Source organism: Mus musculus, chromosome 14, assembly GCF_000001635.26.
Source record: "Mus musculus strain C57BL/6J chromosome 14, GRCm38.p6 C57BL/6J".
Lineage (NCBI taxonomy): Eukaryota > Metazoa > Chordata > Mammalia > Rodentia > Muridae > Mus > Mus musculus.
The window spans coordinates 79,287,853-79,302,699 of NC_000080.6; the positions used below are offsets into that span (position 1 = coordinate 79,287,853).

Here is a 14,847-nt window from a genome sequence, read left to right on the forward strand (position 1 = left end):
GAGGGATTGGGGTGTACGTGACAATGACTAAAACGTATTATGTAAAGATATGAAAACTATCAAACAATAAGAGAAAAAATAAGTCAAAGGCTTTAAAAAAAGATTTATTTATTTATTTATTTTTATTTTTATTTTTTTTTTTTTTTTGGTTTTTTGAGACAGGGTTTCTCTGCATAGCTCTGGCTGTCCTGGAACTCACTTTGTAGACCAGGCTGTCCTCGAACTCAGAAATCTGCCTGCCTCTGCCTCCCGAGTGCTGGGATTAAAGGCGTGCGCCACCACGCCCGGCGATTTATTTCTTTTTATGTGTTTGAGTGTTTTGGGTTTTTTTTTCCTGCACGTCTGTCTGGGCGGCACATGTGTGTCTGCTGTCTGAGGAAGTCAGAGGTTGTATTAGATTTCCCTGGAACTAGAGTTACAGATAAGTTGTGAGCAAACTTATAGTTGCTGAGAATTCTACCCAGGTCTTCTGGAAGAGCAACCAGTGCTCTTAACTACTCAGCCATATCTCTGGCTCCAAGGGAAAAATATTTTTTGAGATTTTTATTTATTTTTTAATGTATGAGTGTTTGCCTAAGTATCTGTGCATCACATGCATGCAGTGCCAGAGGAAACCAGAAGGTGGCGTCATATCCCCTGGCACTGGAGGTTATGCCAGGTGTGAGTGCCATGTGGTTTCTGGGCATTGACCCCCAAATCCTCTAGAAGAGCCGCTAGTGCTATTAACCACTGAGGCTTCTCTCCACCCCCATAAAGAAACGGTTTTAAGAATGTAAGGAGTTGTAAGGAGTCTGTGTAAGCACAGCACATGGGATGCTCACTAGGGATCCAGGAGCCTGTCCCACTAGGAAACTACTGGATGGAAATATACTGACGGAAATAAGGCAGCTTTCAAAGTACAGATCTCCGTTTTAATTTTATTTGCATACAAAAATATATTATGATGGGAAAGCTTATTATGACCTCCAACTATATATAAGTAATTACAAATATTTCCATAAAAGCATTTTAAATTATAGAAGAGCTATGTTTAAAGGAGTAAAAACACATTAGATAGATCCTCTGTTGAATATGCTGCAGGTAGGTAAACAAAGTGAGCTTCACTCTCCGAACTGCCCAGAGATGGGCCCAATGGCTAATGTTATAGTGAACCAAGAATGGCCAGGGGGCAGGAGCCTCAGCTCTGCCCTCTCCCACAGCAGATTCTAGTAGCCGATTTGCCAGGTCCTCGGAGCCTTCTGGACCCCAAACTCCTTGCTTCACATACCTGAAAAGAGGACAAAGAATAAGTTATCCCCGCCAGAGGCTCACAACTCGCGTGCTTAACCACATCACATAGTCTCAGATGAGCATGAGAAGCAAAGTTAATGGCAGGCTTCCCTGCAACGCAGGGCTGGCTAACTGGAAGGACTAGGGGGCCAGCTACAATTTGCATAAAGTAGACAGGCGTGTTGCATGGACTGATTACAAATTGTGCTGCAATTAGAATAATCTCTGTCAAAACAGGCCTACATCTTCTGATGTAGGATGGCGCAAAGGGGCCAATAAAACCATCAAGCAAATACAGAATGATGGGGTGCTAAGAACATGGCTAATTTTAAACAGATTATTCTAAAGTTAGCTATGGGGTCTAGCTTTTTAGATTTTTGCCTATTTGACAAAGTAAAAACGTAGAATATTTCTTGCAGAATTAAAAAAAAAATCATTTTCACTAAGTAAGAAGCCAGAACACAAATTCTCCAAGGCTTAGCAAGTCCTCCATGAGAAATGCTGACACCAGCAACTCTGCAGGCTGCGGCTGGTCCTTCTGACTCCTGCAACCTTGTCCTTTGAAGTAGGGCATGCAGAGAGTGTGGCAGTTCCTTCCTCTAACACAGGTCCCCACCACACCCCCACTGCAATTTTGATTTGATGTTTTCCGTTTGGGGTCACACAAAATGGATAATGAGAGTGAAATTCCCAAATGAGAAGCGCAAACTGAATCGGGGCAAGTTGACATGGGTCAGACCTCTCACCAGGCTCCTGTATCAAACCCGGGAAAATTACCCTGATCAGACCAGACCAGGCTGGCCGGAGGAAGGCATTTGTGACCAATCTGTCCTCTTTTCTCAGGACTGGACATCCTGTGTGGACTTCTTCTCAGCAAAGCTCTCACCACTTTCTAATCAACATGTCATTGTGCCCTGCTGACCTCTTTGCACAGTTGGGAAACTTTTCTGCAGGCTTATCCTCCAAACTGCTTTCTGAGCCAATGAGGTCCCGTTGCTACACCTAGAGCAGCCTTATGGTGTAACTTCCTACCCCCCGGGGCAAGCTGGGAAACATCATAGCACGTTATCAAAGGCGGGGCTCGGTGCTCTGCTATACTTTAAACACCCAGCGTGTACTCACTTGCTAAGGTCCTGTCCAGATCGGCAATGAAGTCTTCGAGCTCTTTAGTGTCACCTAATTTGGCTGCAAAACAGAAAAGGGTTCAGCTTCCCTCTCGGACACAGCTGATAGGGGACTTTCCCAGGGATTAGGAAAACCTGCTGTTTTCAGAGACCTCATGGGAGTGTGCCACGCACCAGACCTTAGTGTCTGCCCCACATTTACTTTCATCTTAGCAACTGACCTGGAGGCTAACCTGGGTGTTTCTCCCGTAGGTCTCCACAGTCCTCAATCCCCACCCCACCGACCACCCCAACCACCTTCCTATCCTAAAAGACTGGTCTGTCAGTGTCATAAAAGTTGGGGGTAGGGAGGGATGGCAAATTGTGCTGTTACTGGAAGACAATACTGTGATCCTCCAACATGACGTGAGTGTAAAACTACTACTGTTTCCTGTCAAAGTGGAACATGGACCAGGCAGCCTTACTTGACACATCCAGAGTAGCGCAGACATTGCTACATTGTATCTAGACACTGCTGCCTCTGCAGCCAGAGGCAGACGCTTTCTGCACGTATTTTACTTTCTTCTGTATAATTCGTCATTCATGACTTCCTTGAAATGCATTGCTAAATATTGTTCTTAGTCACCCTAGCTTCCTACAACAGATGATCGTTCTTGGCTTTCCAGTCCCCTCGCCACAAGGGCCTTTTCTCCTCTGGCGGATTAGGGGGCGGATCTGAGCGGTATTTAAGCCATTCTCTAGACTGCTCTCTCCCTGGAGTGCACAGAGCCATTACAGATCGAGACTGAACCACGGCGAGTCCCCTGTGGCTGCTAACTTTTGTGATGGGAAGGGAATTTAAAACTATCTCTTTCAAGAAAGAGGGAAGTTCTATGTGGAGACACGTAGTGGGATCGTCACATTTCTTTAAGAGTTTGACTCCATTTTGATTGTCTTTTGCAACTATTTTCAGCAAGTTCAACTTTTCCTTGGAGGGGGTAGCCTTCTTTTGTTCTCAGCAGGGCGCCTGTCCAATGTAACAGAACATTCAGCTCTCTAGCTGGTGAGACTTGGCCAGTTCCAAAAACTAAGAACCTATTCATGAAACTTAAACCCCTCTTTAGTCTGTTAAAACCTAAGCAGAGAGAGGGTGGAGCTGTTGCTTTGAGTCATGTCCACTTTTAAATATAGATATAGATATATATATGTATGTGTGTGTTTTAAACATATATACGTACATATGTATATATATATATATATATATATACACGTACATATGTATACATATTTGTAACATCTATATGTAGATGTTTTGATCTATATTAAAACAAATATATATTTGGTATGTGTGTATGTATGTGTGTATGTATACATGTGGGGAAAGCCTAGTTGAGGATACGGGGTGGGGATAAAGGAGCAGAAAAGCAGTCTAGTCGGCGAGGTCACCTTTCCGAGGAGTGACAGCGGAGGGCAGGAGAGCTGGAGAGGAGTTGGTTGGAGAATTCAGCTTCTCATCACTGAAGGTGAAGCTGTCCCTGTACACTGAGTCTGCACCTTTAAGGAAGGAAGCCATAGTTATCAGGAGCTGTCCTTACCAAACCACACACTTGCCAGCCTGTCTACAGAACCCAGCAGTTAATCTCCCAGGGAACCAGATGTTACAGATCTATATTTTAAAAAGCAGGACAGTTCCCAAACTAGGCACTAAATGATGTTAGGCAGAGAAGTGTGTGTGTGCCCAAGTCCACTGGCTACCTTTGTTCCTCTTAAATTAAAAAAAAAAAAAAAAAAAAAAAAAGGTGTGACCAATTAATAGGACTAGGCCTCTGCCACACAGGAGTCTGCTGGCCAGATCCTGGCTGATAGGATGAAGGATGAAATATAACATAACCTAGTTGGTAGGGTGCTTGTCCAGAAGACCTGAAACCCTGGATTCAGTCCCCAGCACCATATAAATTTGGCACAGTGGTGAAAGACTAGGAATTAGACTTCCTTGTAGGCCGGGCAGATAGGCAGAGGGGCCATGGTTAGTAATAAAGGTAGTGAGCTCCCAAGATGGCTGGCTTCTTCCTCAGCTTCCTGACTTGAAAGAAACACCTGGCAGTCTAAGCAAAAGGCCTTGCAGGCTTTCGTCTCCCACCCTCAGGCTCTCTGCTGATGGACTAGCTCAACAAGTTTGAGGCTGGATCAGGACAGATTACAAAACAGCCGTGGGCCAATCAACCATCCTGTCCTCCTTCAAACTGACCAGCTTTAAATTAGGGGAAGGAAACTCTATAGGCTTCTGCTCTAGAGAGGGTCTTTTTCTGTGTGTCTGACACAAATCGGTGTTTTCCTCACCCCCAATAACCACCATTTTTTTCAAGTGGTAATTCTGCTCCTGTTTGCAGATTTCTCTGAGGCTCCTGCTGCCTTTTAATGCTTTAACTGGTAGAGAGAACAAACCCTAGCAGAAGCCCTGGACTGGATCAGTGTGGCACACCCGTCAGTCAGCGGCACGCTGGTGATCCCAGCACTCTGGAGGAAGGAATAGGGGGATCGGAAATTCAAGGTCATCCTTAGCTACATACTGAGCGTAAGGCCAGCCTGACACTGGAAATACAGGAGGCTCTGTCCAAAAAAAAGAGGGGGGGGGAGTAGCTCTGTCAAAATAAGGGGTGGGGTGGGTGAGGGGGAGCAGGGACTAAAGAGATGACTCATCAGTTAAGACCTAGCTGCTTTTCCTGGTTTACATTCCCAATACCAACCTAGAAGCTCCCAACACTCTAACTACAGTGCTAGGGGTCTAATGCCCTTTTCTGGCCTCCTCAGGCACCACATATATATATGGGCAAAACACTCATACAAGTAAGTCAAATTTAAACACTCAAAATATAGGCTACTTTTCGTGAAAAATGTCTCTTCCTTCTAAACACTAATATAAGCACAATGTTGGGCCCCGAATCGAATTAATGCCCCTTCCTTGCTCATGAGTCTTGATCACACAGTGCCCAAGACTCTTCACTCCTGTACTGGAGTCAGAAACAAAGATTGTTTTTGTTCTTGTCTGTTCATCCATGACAGTCAAGGGACTTAGCGGCTCCTTCTATACTTATTCCCCAAATGTCAAAGCAGCAGTCGACGGAGTCCTTGCCAGGCCACGCTGCACCAGGGCCAGCTACTGCAAGCTCAAGGGTGATGAAAGAGACCATATTCTGGGCCTCAATTTACCCACCAATAAGGTAGAAAGGTGGACTGGACAATCCTTCCAGGTCCTCCCAGATCTGAGATTCTAAGTCCTGCTGAGAAGGAGGAAGCCAGCCCTGCTCTGAGGATGTAACACAGAGGCTCAAAGACAGAGGTTAACGGAAGCAGGATGTGGCCCCAGAGGTGGTGGTGAGGAAGCCAATTTTCTGGTTAAAATCGAAAGGAAAGCAAAGCCAGCCAGGGCACTGCAGGCGCTCTGGAAAGGCCCTGAGGTGAGCAGCTGAGAGAGAGCCTGGCCAGGTCCCTGCTAGCCAGCCCCCCCCCCCCGCGCCCCCGCCCCCCCCCTCCCCCGCCCGCCCGCGGCTCCTGCCCTTCAAGCCGGTTCCCTCCATTCAGGGAGAGAAATCACATCTTGCTCTAGTTCCACAAACACAGAGTGAACTTGTCTAAATTATCTCTTCATGTGCTCAGAATAAACAAAAATCAGGCTTCTGAAAGAAGTTTCTAGCCGTGTGAGAGTTGGGCTCTGTTCCCAAGTTGTCTTGTTTGGTTGGCTGTTTCCTCTGTCTTCCAACCACCTTCTTGTCATCTTTTCTGCCTATATACCCACCTACCCCACTTTTCCAAACATCTCCAGAAGATCTTCATGAGTAGCCCTCATCATCTTTCCTTCCTTTAGGAGTTCTAGCCCAGAGCACCTTAAAGGACCACAGTCATTTTTTCAGGGCTTTGATGATGACAGGAACCCATACTGAGATTTTCAACATTGAACCTTAAACCTATACGTCCCCTCTACAAATGTTATAACTCACTCTCACCTCCCACCCCTCAGAAAGCTGGTCCTTGAAGCGTGAGACCAACTGTGTTCTGGCAACACCAAGAACACCACGATCCCTCCCACTGCAACTACCCCGAGAAGTGTAATCACTTCTGGTGTACAGGTCTGGCCTCAGCCCTACTTCCCAAGTGTACTTGACAATGGGACACTTAGTGCCCTCCTATTAATATCTCTTAGGATGTTGGAACTCTCTAGAATTTGACTTGGAAGCTCTTCTGCTTGTTTTTTTTTTTTTTTTTTTTTTTTGGTTTTGGGTTTTGTTTCGTTTTGTTTTTCCAGCTGAGTCCGCCTGTACAACAGCAGCAACGACAGCAACCCCATCCCCTGCACACAGGAAAGTACACCACACATATCCGTTGCAGATCCCTGGAAAAGCATCACTGTTATCTCTGTCAATAACCAGGGGGGATCACCACAGATACAGACTGAGAAACATATGAAGAGAAGATAAAGTCATCTTTGGTGGCAAGAAAGCCACAGAGAGACCCAAGGGAAGTAGGCTATAGGCCAGGAGGGAATACCAAGTCCCTTGCCACCTTTTTTTTTTTTTTTTTTAAGATTTATTTATTTATGTCAGTACACTGTAGCTGTCTTCAGACACCCCAGAAGAGGGCATCAGATCTCATTACGGATGGTTGTGAGCCACCATGTGGTTGCTGGGATTTGAACTCAGGACCTCTGGAAGAGCAGACAGTGTGCTCTTAACCGCTGAGCCATCTCTCCAGCTCCCCCCCCCCCAACTTGCCACCTTATTATCCTTGTCTTAAAGACATCCAAGAACATCATTCCATCCTTAGACCAGAGTTCCAGCTCTGAAACTCACTAGACTTTACCCAGAGTGTAAAGGCCACCCTGCTCCCTGCTCTCTATCTCTCAGAACAGATGGCACTTAAGAGCCACCTTCAATACCACACCTCATTCCACCCCTCCCTGCAGACGCCACAGTCCTTGCCCTAGCTTTGAACTTCACTTCTGTTCAGCTCCAAATCTCCAGAAATTTCACATCCACATATAATCAGGCTGGTTTATCTTCTAAACTATGGCTGTTTAAAGAAGCACTAACCTCGACGTGGAAAAGGTCGTTACAAAAAGGAAATAACAAAAGAGTGAAGAATACCCTCAGAGGAGTAAGGGACACCTCACCCTAGACAGCATGAAGTGACTGTGGGGAAGAAGCCAGAGTCTCAGGGGACCATCCTGGCTTGCCTTCGATCCTTTAAAGTCTAGTCCATATGATAAATTCCTTAGCCCACGAATTTCCCTCAAGGTCAGGAAAATAAAGGCAGACTCTGGTTTGGACAAATCAATTCCGTTGTAAGCCAGACTGATCTATGGTCACCTCAGTGCTGAGGAACTCACACTGCTCTCATAATGAGGGAGGAAGAGGGGGTAAAATACAGCATCTATATCTGGATAACATACACATACAGAGGCAGGGCAAGCATAGCCTGTGCTCACTTCCCTTCTTCCTGACCCCGCCTCATGCACACTCGCACACACGCACGTGCACACACACACACACACACACACACACACACGCACACACTGTCCCACATCCTATCAGCTCATCACCTCACCATGGTTCTACCTGCTTTCCATGTCTTCACAGGCTCCACTTTGTTCGACCCCCTCAGGACCTGAAGCTATGCGGCTGTAGAGAGGGTGGGGGAGCAGAGCCCATGTGAAAAGCAATAACGACCTATGAATTCTGTGTAGGATGCCGTGGCTTCATAATGACTGGATTTTCGAGTTCCTAGCAAAATGGAGACCAGCAGGTCCAGGGGGGAAGCCATCAACGCTGAGGAGAAGAAGAACCAAGACTCTGAACCCTGGCTTCCCGCTATTTTCAGATTATAGCATTTAATTTTAAAAGGTTCTCTTCAGAGGTAATTCACGGAGGACATGCCCACGACACAGAGATACCCAGACTCTGAGCATCTTTGCCCAGTGTTTCTCCCAAGCAAGCTTTTACTAAGAAGCCTGCATGAACGGAATCTCGTGCTAGAGGTTATGGCAGATGGATAGGTGAGCCAGGTTCAGCCTCCGGCTGTGCTCACTCCCTTAGAACGCTAGCTCTTGCAAAAATAATATTCAGTCAGTCTGATAAAATGACAACGGTGTGCCTCTGGCTGATAGCACAGACATGTACTGCTGTCCCACCCTGCTATCTAGTGTTGTCATGATCAAGGGGCCCAGTGATGATCTGAGGAACCTTTAAATGTGGTAAGGTAGACCTTAAGGCGTCTACTTCAGACGGCCTTGAAAGCCCACCTCACCAGAATCAAATCCCCATTGCAAACATCCTTTAAATTCCTGATCCATTTAATGTATTGGAATCTCAGATTCTGGGACTGGGTCTCCTTAGAGACCATCAAAAATAAATAAACAAAGGCATATTATATATACACAACCCCTAACTTTAGGTATACCCATCAAGTATAAGAAATTCCATAGTACAAACAGAAGCTTTGTTTTTTTTTTTTGTTTTTTTTTTTGTTTTTTAAAGGCATAGTTTGTGTTTTGTTTTTTGTTTTTTGTTTTTGGTTTGGGGGTTGGGAGAAAGGTAATTTAGGGTTAGAACGGACACATGCTACCCTGAAGAAAAGTAAAACCACAGACAGCGAGCCTTGCCCAGAGTTCCTGCAAATATAGAACAGTCCACACATCTGCAGCAAGGGAACTACAGTAATTAACCAAGAAAAAGGAAGCCCTGTGTCTGTTGCGCTGGTCCCATGGGGAATGGCAGGCATGAGGGAGGGTCTTTCTTCTCCTCCAATTCTAAATTCTGACAGCTTCAGTGAAGCATGGCACAGTGCCAAAGAACCCTGGGTCTCTGTTTGATCATTGTGCCCCCCCCCCCCACACCCTCTGGAACGGCCCTGACCCTCTAAGATAGCATACCAGATATCAGAGAATACGATCTGTCACTCACTCCGTTCCTAATGTGGTACCAGGTATCTGGAGGGCTCCTCCTCCTCACACCTTGCCAGGTTTCAACTCCCGACTCCTCAGCTCCATTAGCCACTGGCTTGGTAACTGTCATTCTGGTTTCTAGGATTCCTAAGGTCTCCTCTCTCAGAGCCAGACCAGCATATTCTAAACATAAGTAGATGTTCTAAGTGTTGCTATGCTAAAGCACCCAGTCCCTATTCTCCCCAAATATCTACAATCTTATCATAGCTACGGCATGGACAGTAGACCTCAGACCTTTCCTATTAAACAGCAGCACACTTGTCCTCTCACAGGATGACTTATGTGAAACCCTAATATATAAGAATCACACCTCAGCCTCATCTTTAAAGGCATAAGTCAGTATAATAAACCATTTACGAAGTCAACCAGTAGAAGCATACAATAAATACATGGGATAAAATTTGGGATAGAATGGGTGAAAGCTTTATTAAACCCACTTAAAGATTACTTTTAAAGCTAAAAAAAAAAATACTGAACAAAAGCTAGGCACACAACTTTAATCCCATCACTTGGATCTTGGTGAGTCTGAGGGCCAGCCTGGTTTATATAGTGAGTTCCAAGATAGCCAGAGAGAGCTACATAGTAAGACCCTGGCTTGAAAGAACCTAAATAAATAAATAAGTAAATAAATAAATAAACAAACAAACCCAAAGATGTTCAACTTCTACAGCACCCCAAAGGCTCAAACCTGAAGACCACTTTTCTAGCTCCCATCTGCATTGCTCTTTTACTGAGACTCTTAAAACTGTTCCTAACAGAGTGCTATGGGAAAGACACAGCCCTTTTAAAAATCCACTTTCACTTATCCCCAGTGTGAATGTGTGTGTCTGTGCATTTGAGAATGGTGCCCTTGGAGGCCAAAGGTGTCAGATCGAGTTCCAGGCAGGGCAGTTGTGAGCTGTCAACATGGGTGTTCAGAACCGAAGTCTGGTCCTTTTGGAAAGCAATACCTGTCCTTTACCTCTGAGTCATCACTCCAGTCCTGCAACCTGCTTTTGTTTTTTGTTTTTTTTTAATGGGGGGGTAGTATTTTTCAAAAATGAGGAGGAATATTCATCACCTAGGTCCACAGACCTTTGATCCTGAAAGCCTTGAAAAGGACCTGCAATACCACGTACAAAAAGATACATGATCTGAGCTTGAGGGAACGCTGGGCTACTCAAGTTCTGGCTCACATGCTAGGCAACCAGAGCAAAACTAATGAAGATAAAAGTGCCTAACTTGTAGGACTGTGGTAAAGATTTTGTGTGATAACATTGGAAGACCAGCCAGAGATGGCTGATAACAAGAGCTATCACGTTACAATCATAGCAACCCCAGTGAGGGCTTGCTAAAAGTAAGCTAGCTGCCACCACCACCATGATAAGCCTGATTGGCCCTCTCAGGAGAGCTAAGTTTCAGTGGGCTGCACCTCTCCCAGACATCCACTTCCACCAGACAGACAAGTATTAGGAATGTCTGCACTCCATTCCTGGAGACAATTAAGACAGACATATTATGTGTCCTTAAGAAAGCATGACTTAGATGCACACAAAATCCACCAAGACGATTTCTTAACCGCTGAGCCATCTCTCCAGCCCTCCAAGACGATTTCTAAGCATGCAGGGAACAAAACCACATTGACGGCAAAGACCAAGGTCATCTGTGCTTTCTTAGATCCTCCCTGTTACTCTCCAACCACCACAGAAAGAAAGCTTAAGTTGACAACAAAAGCAGAAAGCAAAATGCACAGAGATATGCCTAAGAAAACTGCAAATTCTGTCAATCTTCTCTCCAACTGTTAAGAAACTGTGGTGAATTCTCTTTTTGAGACTCCTAAAAACATACCGTGGATCTGAAACCCCTCCTGGCAGAACTGGTGGGTGCTGTTCGACATCACTGCACAAATTCAGACTCTAATCTAGACTGAGGCTGGGGCTTAGCAAGGAGCTGAACTTGATTACAGAGCATCGGGGACAGACCTAGCCTTCTCTTCTGTGGAGAAGAGAATTTATACACAATGAAAAATTTGTTCCTTGACCCAGTGGAAAGAAATATATTCAAGTTACACCACAGCTGTGGAGAAAAATTTCCAGCGTCAGGCTTCACTTGACTGCTGAGAACAAGTGACCAGGTCATTGGCATCAAGACGCAAAAGTTCTAAATGGAAATGAACAGCTCACCAGCCCTCTTCCCTCCCCCTTCGCCCCCTAAGTCACGTGGTGATCTGTGTAGGTGGCTAAGGAAAATCAAACCAGAGCTTGGGTTTCAGATTCAAATCCTGACCTGGATGTCAAACATCATCCCTTCTCAGGAGGACAGCTCAGGCTCAGAATCTTCACCTAGTAACAAAGGAAAATGTTTCTAGATTTCAAAACAGCAATGTGACTTTTACTCCCAGAGTTGGGGACAGCACAATTGGTGATGTCTGAGCCTGTATCTAGGGACTAAGGGCACAAGAACAAACAGAATTTAAAGTTCACATTGAAAAACAGTGAATAAGCCAAGATTTGAAAACAATTATATAATAATAAATAAAAGGTCACCAAATTCACTGTTCTTGCAGGTCACTTGAGTTACTGAAAACTAACTCTCTCTCTCCCCCTCCCCCTCCCCCTCCCCCTCCCCTCCCCCTTCCCCTCTCCAGAGGCAATGTGGAAAAGGTTACTAGGATGACCTTCTGTGGGTAACCTGGAGGGTGGGCGTGCCTGAAACCCTGTACTTGAACTCAGCAGCCCAGCGGGAGACTGTTTCAAAAGTGCCTGGAGTGGCGAAAGAGCCTGGGAGCTAGGCAGAAAGTGAACGAAGTTATTTCAAGCATTCCAAAAACAGCAGCTTATGAAACCATTTTGGTTTCACAAATGTTTCATTCTTGTGCTCACTCGTGTCCTCATGTTCCCCAACACCCATTCTGGAAAAGGAAAGGGAGGGTGCTGTTGGTCTAGTGTTTGCCTAGCGTGCAAGAAGCCCTAGGTCTGACCCCCAGCATTGCCTATAAACTGATGTGCCTAAATGTGGTGGCATTGCACTGTCACCCCAGCACCCTGAAGCCCGAGGAAAGAGGATCAGAGAGGTTCGAGGTCACCCGCAGCTACATAGATCACCTTGGGAGAGTCTCAAAATAAAATAAAATAAAAAAAAAAAAATGAAGAGCGAAGAGTGGGTAGAAAGGCGGGAAAAGGTTGGAAGGCCTGGCTGGACTCCCAGGAGTTCTGGCTGACTGCACAAACCCTCAGGCCTCATGGTACACACCTGCCGTGACAGGTAGACCCACAGCTCTTTAAGAGCCACCCACCCACCCTCGTACCTCTCTCCCCAAGAACGCCTTAATGACCCCCGCACATCTGGGCTAACGACTCAGAAAGTCAACTCTTCAGGCATCTCAGAGCCGTGCAGATCCCCGGGTCTGACTTTCCCCAGATGTCGTGCCTCAGTTTAAAGATAACCCAGGTGAATCTAGAGCTTTAGGAAGCCTGAGTCTGAGGATTACTGACTTCAACAGGGCTTCACTTACTCTCCGAGTCGCTGAAGCCGCTGCTGTCGCTGACGCTGGCGCTGCTGCGCCGCTTCATGCGCTCTAGGTGCTCCTCATAGTGGAAGTGGCGCTCGTGGAAGGGCGACGCGAAGTCGGCCAGCACCGCGTCGAACTCGCACAGCACGTCGGTCAGGTCTGCAGCGGCCGCGGAGTCCATGGCCGGGGCTAGGGGAGGGAGGGCACAGAGGGCATCTGGAGGGGCGGCCAGCGTTCCCTAGAACTCCACTCTGCCTTTGCCAGTGACAGCCACGCAGTCAGTTACTCCGTAACCTCCCAACCACCCTCTAAAGCGCCTGTCACCAGACACGGAGGAGAAGAAGCCTCCGTGGGTTGAGCTGAAAGTCTGGAAGTCACCTAGCCCACCCCACGCGCTTTCCTACTGTTGCCCACGCTCGCTCCCTGGAGCGCGTGGCGGCGGGAAGTCTGAGTCAGCAGGCACCCGTTACGTGTCAGACTCCGGTTCCTTGTCCCGCGTGGAAAACCAAACTAAACCTGCATCGGACGAGCGATCCGGAGACGGGATGCCAGGGTGATGGAGGACAGAAGGGTGGGCAGTGGAAGAAGACCTTAGCGACCTCTGTTCTCTCGCCCCTACTTGCAGGCTCCAGCTCTCAGGGGCCCCGGAGCTGAGAGTGTAGCTTAGCGTGGACGCAGTCCCTGGCTTCGATCCCGGGGCGCAGAGGTGGAGAAGACACCTCCAAATAGGCACTCACCTGCGGCCGCGACCGCCGCGGGACTGCTCTGCGCTGAGGGCGGCTTCATGGAGAAGTTGCTCAGTGACACGCGTAGCAGAGATGCTGCGAGGTGTTGGCCCTGGTGGCTGCCGCCTGCACTGCAGTCTGCTCCGGTGCCTCTGCCTTGCTCCTTGCCGAGCCTGAGCGCTAGCTACTCGCCTGAGCCGCGCCACCCGCCGGCTACTCCGTCTTATAGCCACCGGCAGGGGCGGGGCGGGGCGGGGCTGCTGAGTAAGTCCCAGACGACCTAGGGGACGCCCCTGTCCCTCCACCCCCTACTCCCGGCACCGCCCTAGCCACGCGCTGGCCTCTGAAGAACCGCAGTGACGGGTGTCGCCGGAGTCCAGGATACCGCCCCAAATATTTACCCGCCGCTTTCTCTACCACCCTGACAACCCGACCCAAGGAAGTGTCTTTGCGGGCATCAGAGTTCTCCAAGAGTTTACCCTGTTTCCCGCCTTCTGGCTGAGCCTCCTTGAGCCTCATCTATGAAATGGAACTGCACATGCAGAAAGCCTCCTTGTTTGCTGCAAAAATAAAGGAGCCAAGGGCCTCAGTAGCCTCTGCAAAGAACCAGTCCTCCATCTGACTTTTCTCAAGGAATTTATAAGGTTGTGCGTGGACAGAGTGGACAGCTGAGGGCAGTGGGTTGAGGTGAATGCAGTCTTCAATTGAGATGATCTTTGAGCGCAGAGTACCACATGGACAGATGCATTCTGGTATAGGGTCCGTATGATTGAGCGTCCATCCTTAGCACAGCCCAGTAGAATTCCTGCCTCAGGTGACCAACAGCCCTTTGCCCCAGGTAGTTATTAAACGTAAAATAAGAGGCCTGCTGGTGGCCTGCGCCTATAGTCCCAGCCCTAAGGAGGATGGTAGAAGGGGGTCTAGGCAAGAGAGTGGAGATTTGAGGACTACTGCATGAAAAGAAAAGAAAAAAAACCCTACATAGTACAATCCTGTCTGTAAAGAGTTTACTGTGCACGCATGAAGATCCAAGTTCAAGCCCCAAAATCCACATTAAAAAATCCAAACTAGATGGACACCACTTATAATCCCAGCCCTGAGAGGCAAAGGCTGGCAAATCCCTGGGACTCCCCAGCCAATCCCAAAGTGAGAACTCCAAGTCAATGAAAAGCTGTATCTTAAAAATGGAGGTGGGCAGTGCCCAGGGAATCGATCACATTTGCGGTTGACCTCTGATCTTGTCCGGCACAACATACGCCTTGT

At 47.3% G+C, this 14,847-nt stretch overlaps 1 protein-coding gene across 1 annotated transcript; it reads right to left on the minus strand.

Moving 5' to 3' along the window:
- Positions 1-897: 897 nt before the first annotated feature.
- Positions 898-13,783, minus strand: Rgcc (regulator of cell cycle). The gene is made up of 5 exons (NM_025427.2): positions 13,597-13,783; positions 12,863-13,048; positions 3,819-3,926; positions 2,392-2,454; positions 898-1,267 (listed from the first exon to the last, which is right to left on the minus strand). The coding sequence occupies exons 1-5, from the start codon at positions 13,643-13,645 to the stop codon at positions 1,260-1,262; spliced, it is 414 nt and encodes a 137-aa protein (NP_079703.2). The 5' UTR covers positions 13,646-13,783; the 3' UTR covers positions 898-1,259.
- Between the last annotated feature and the right edge of the window lie 1,064 nt (positions 13,784-14,847).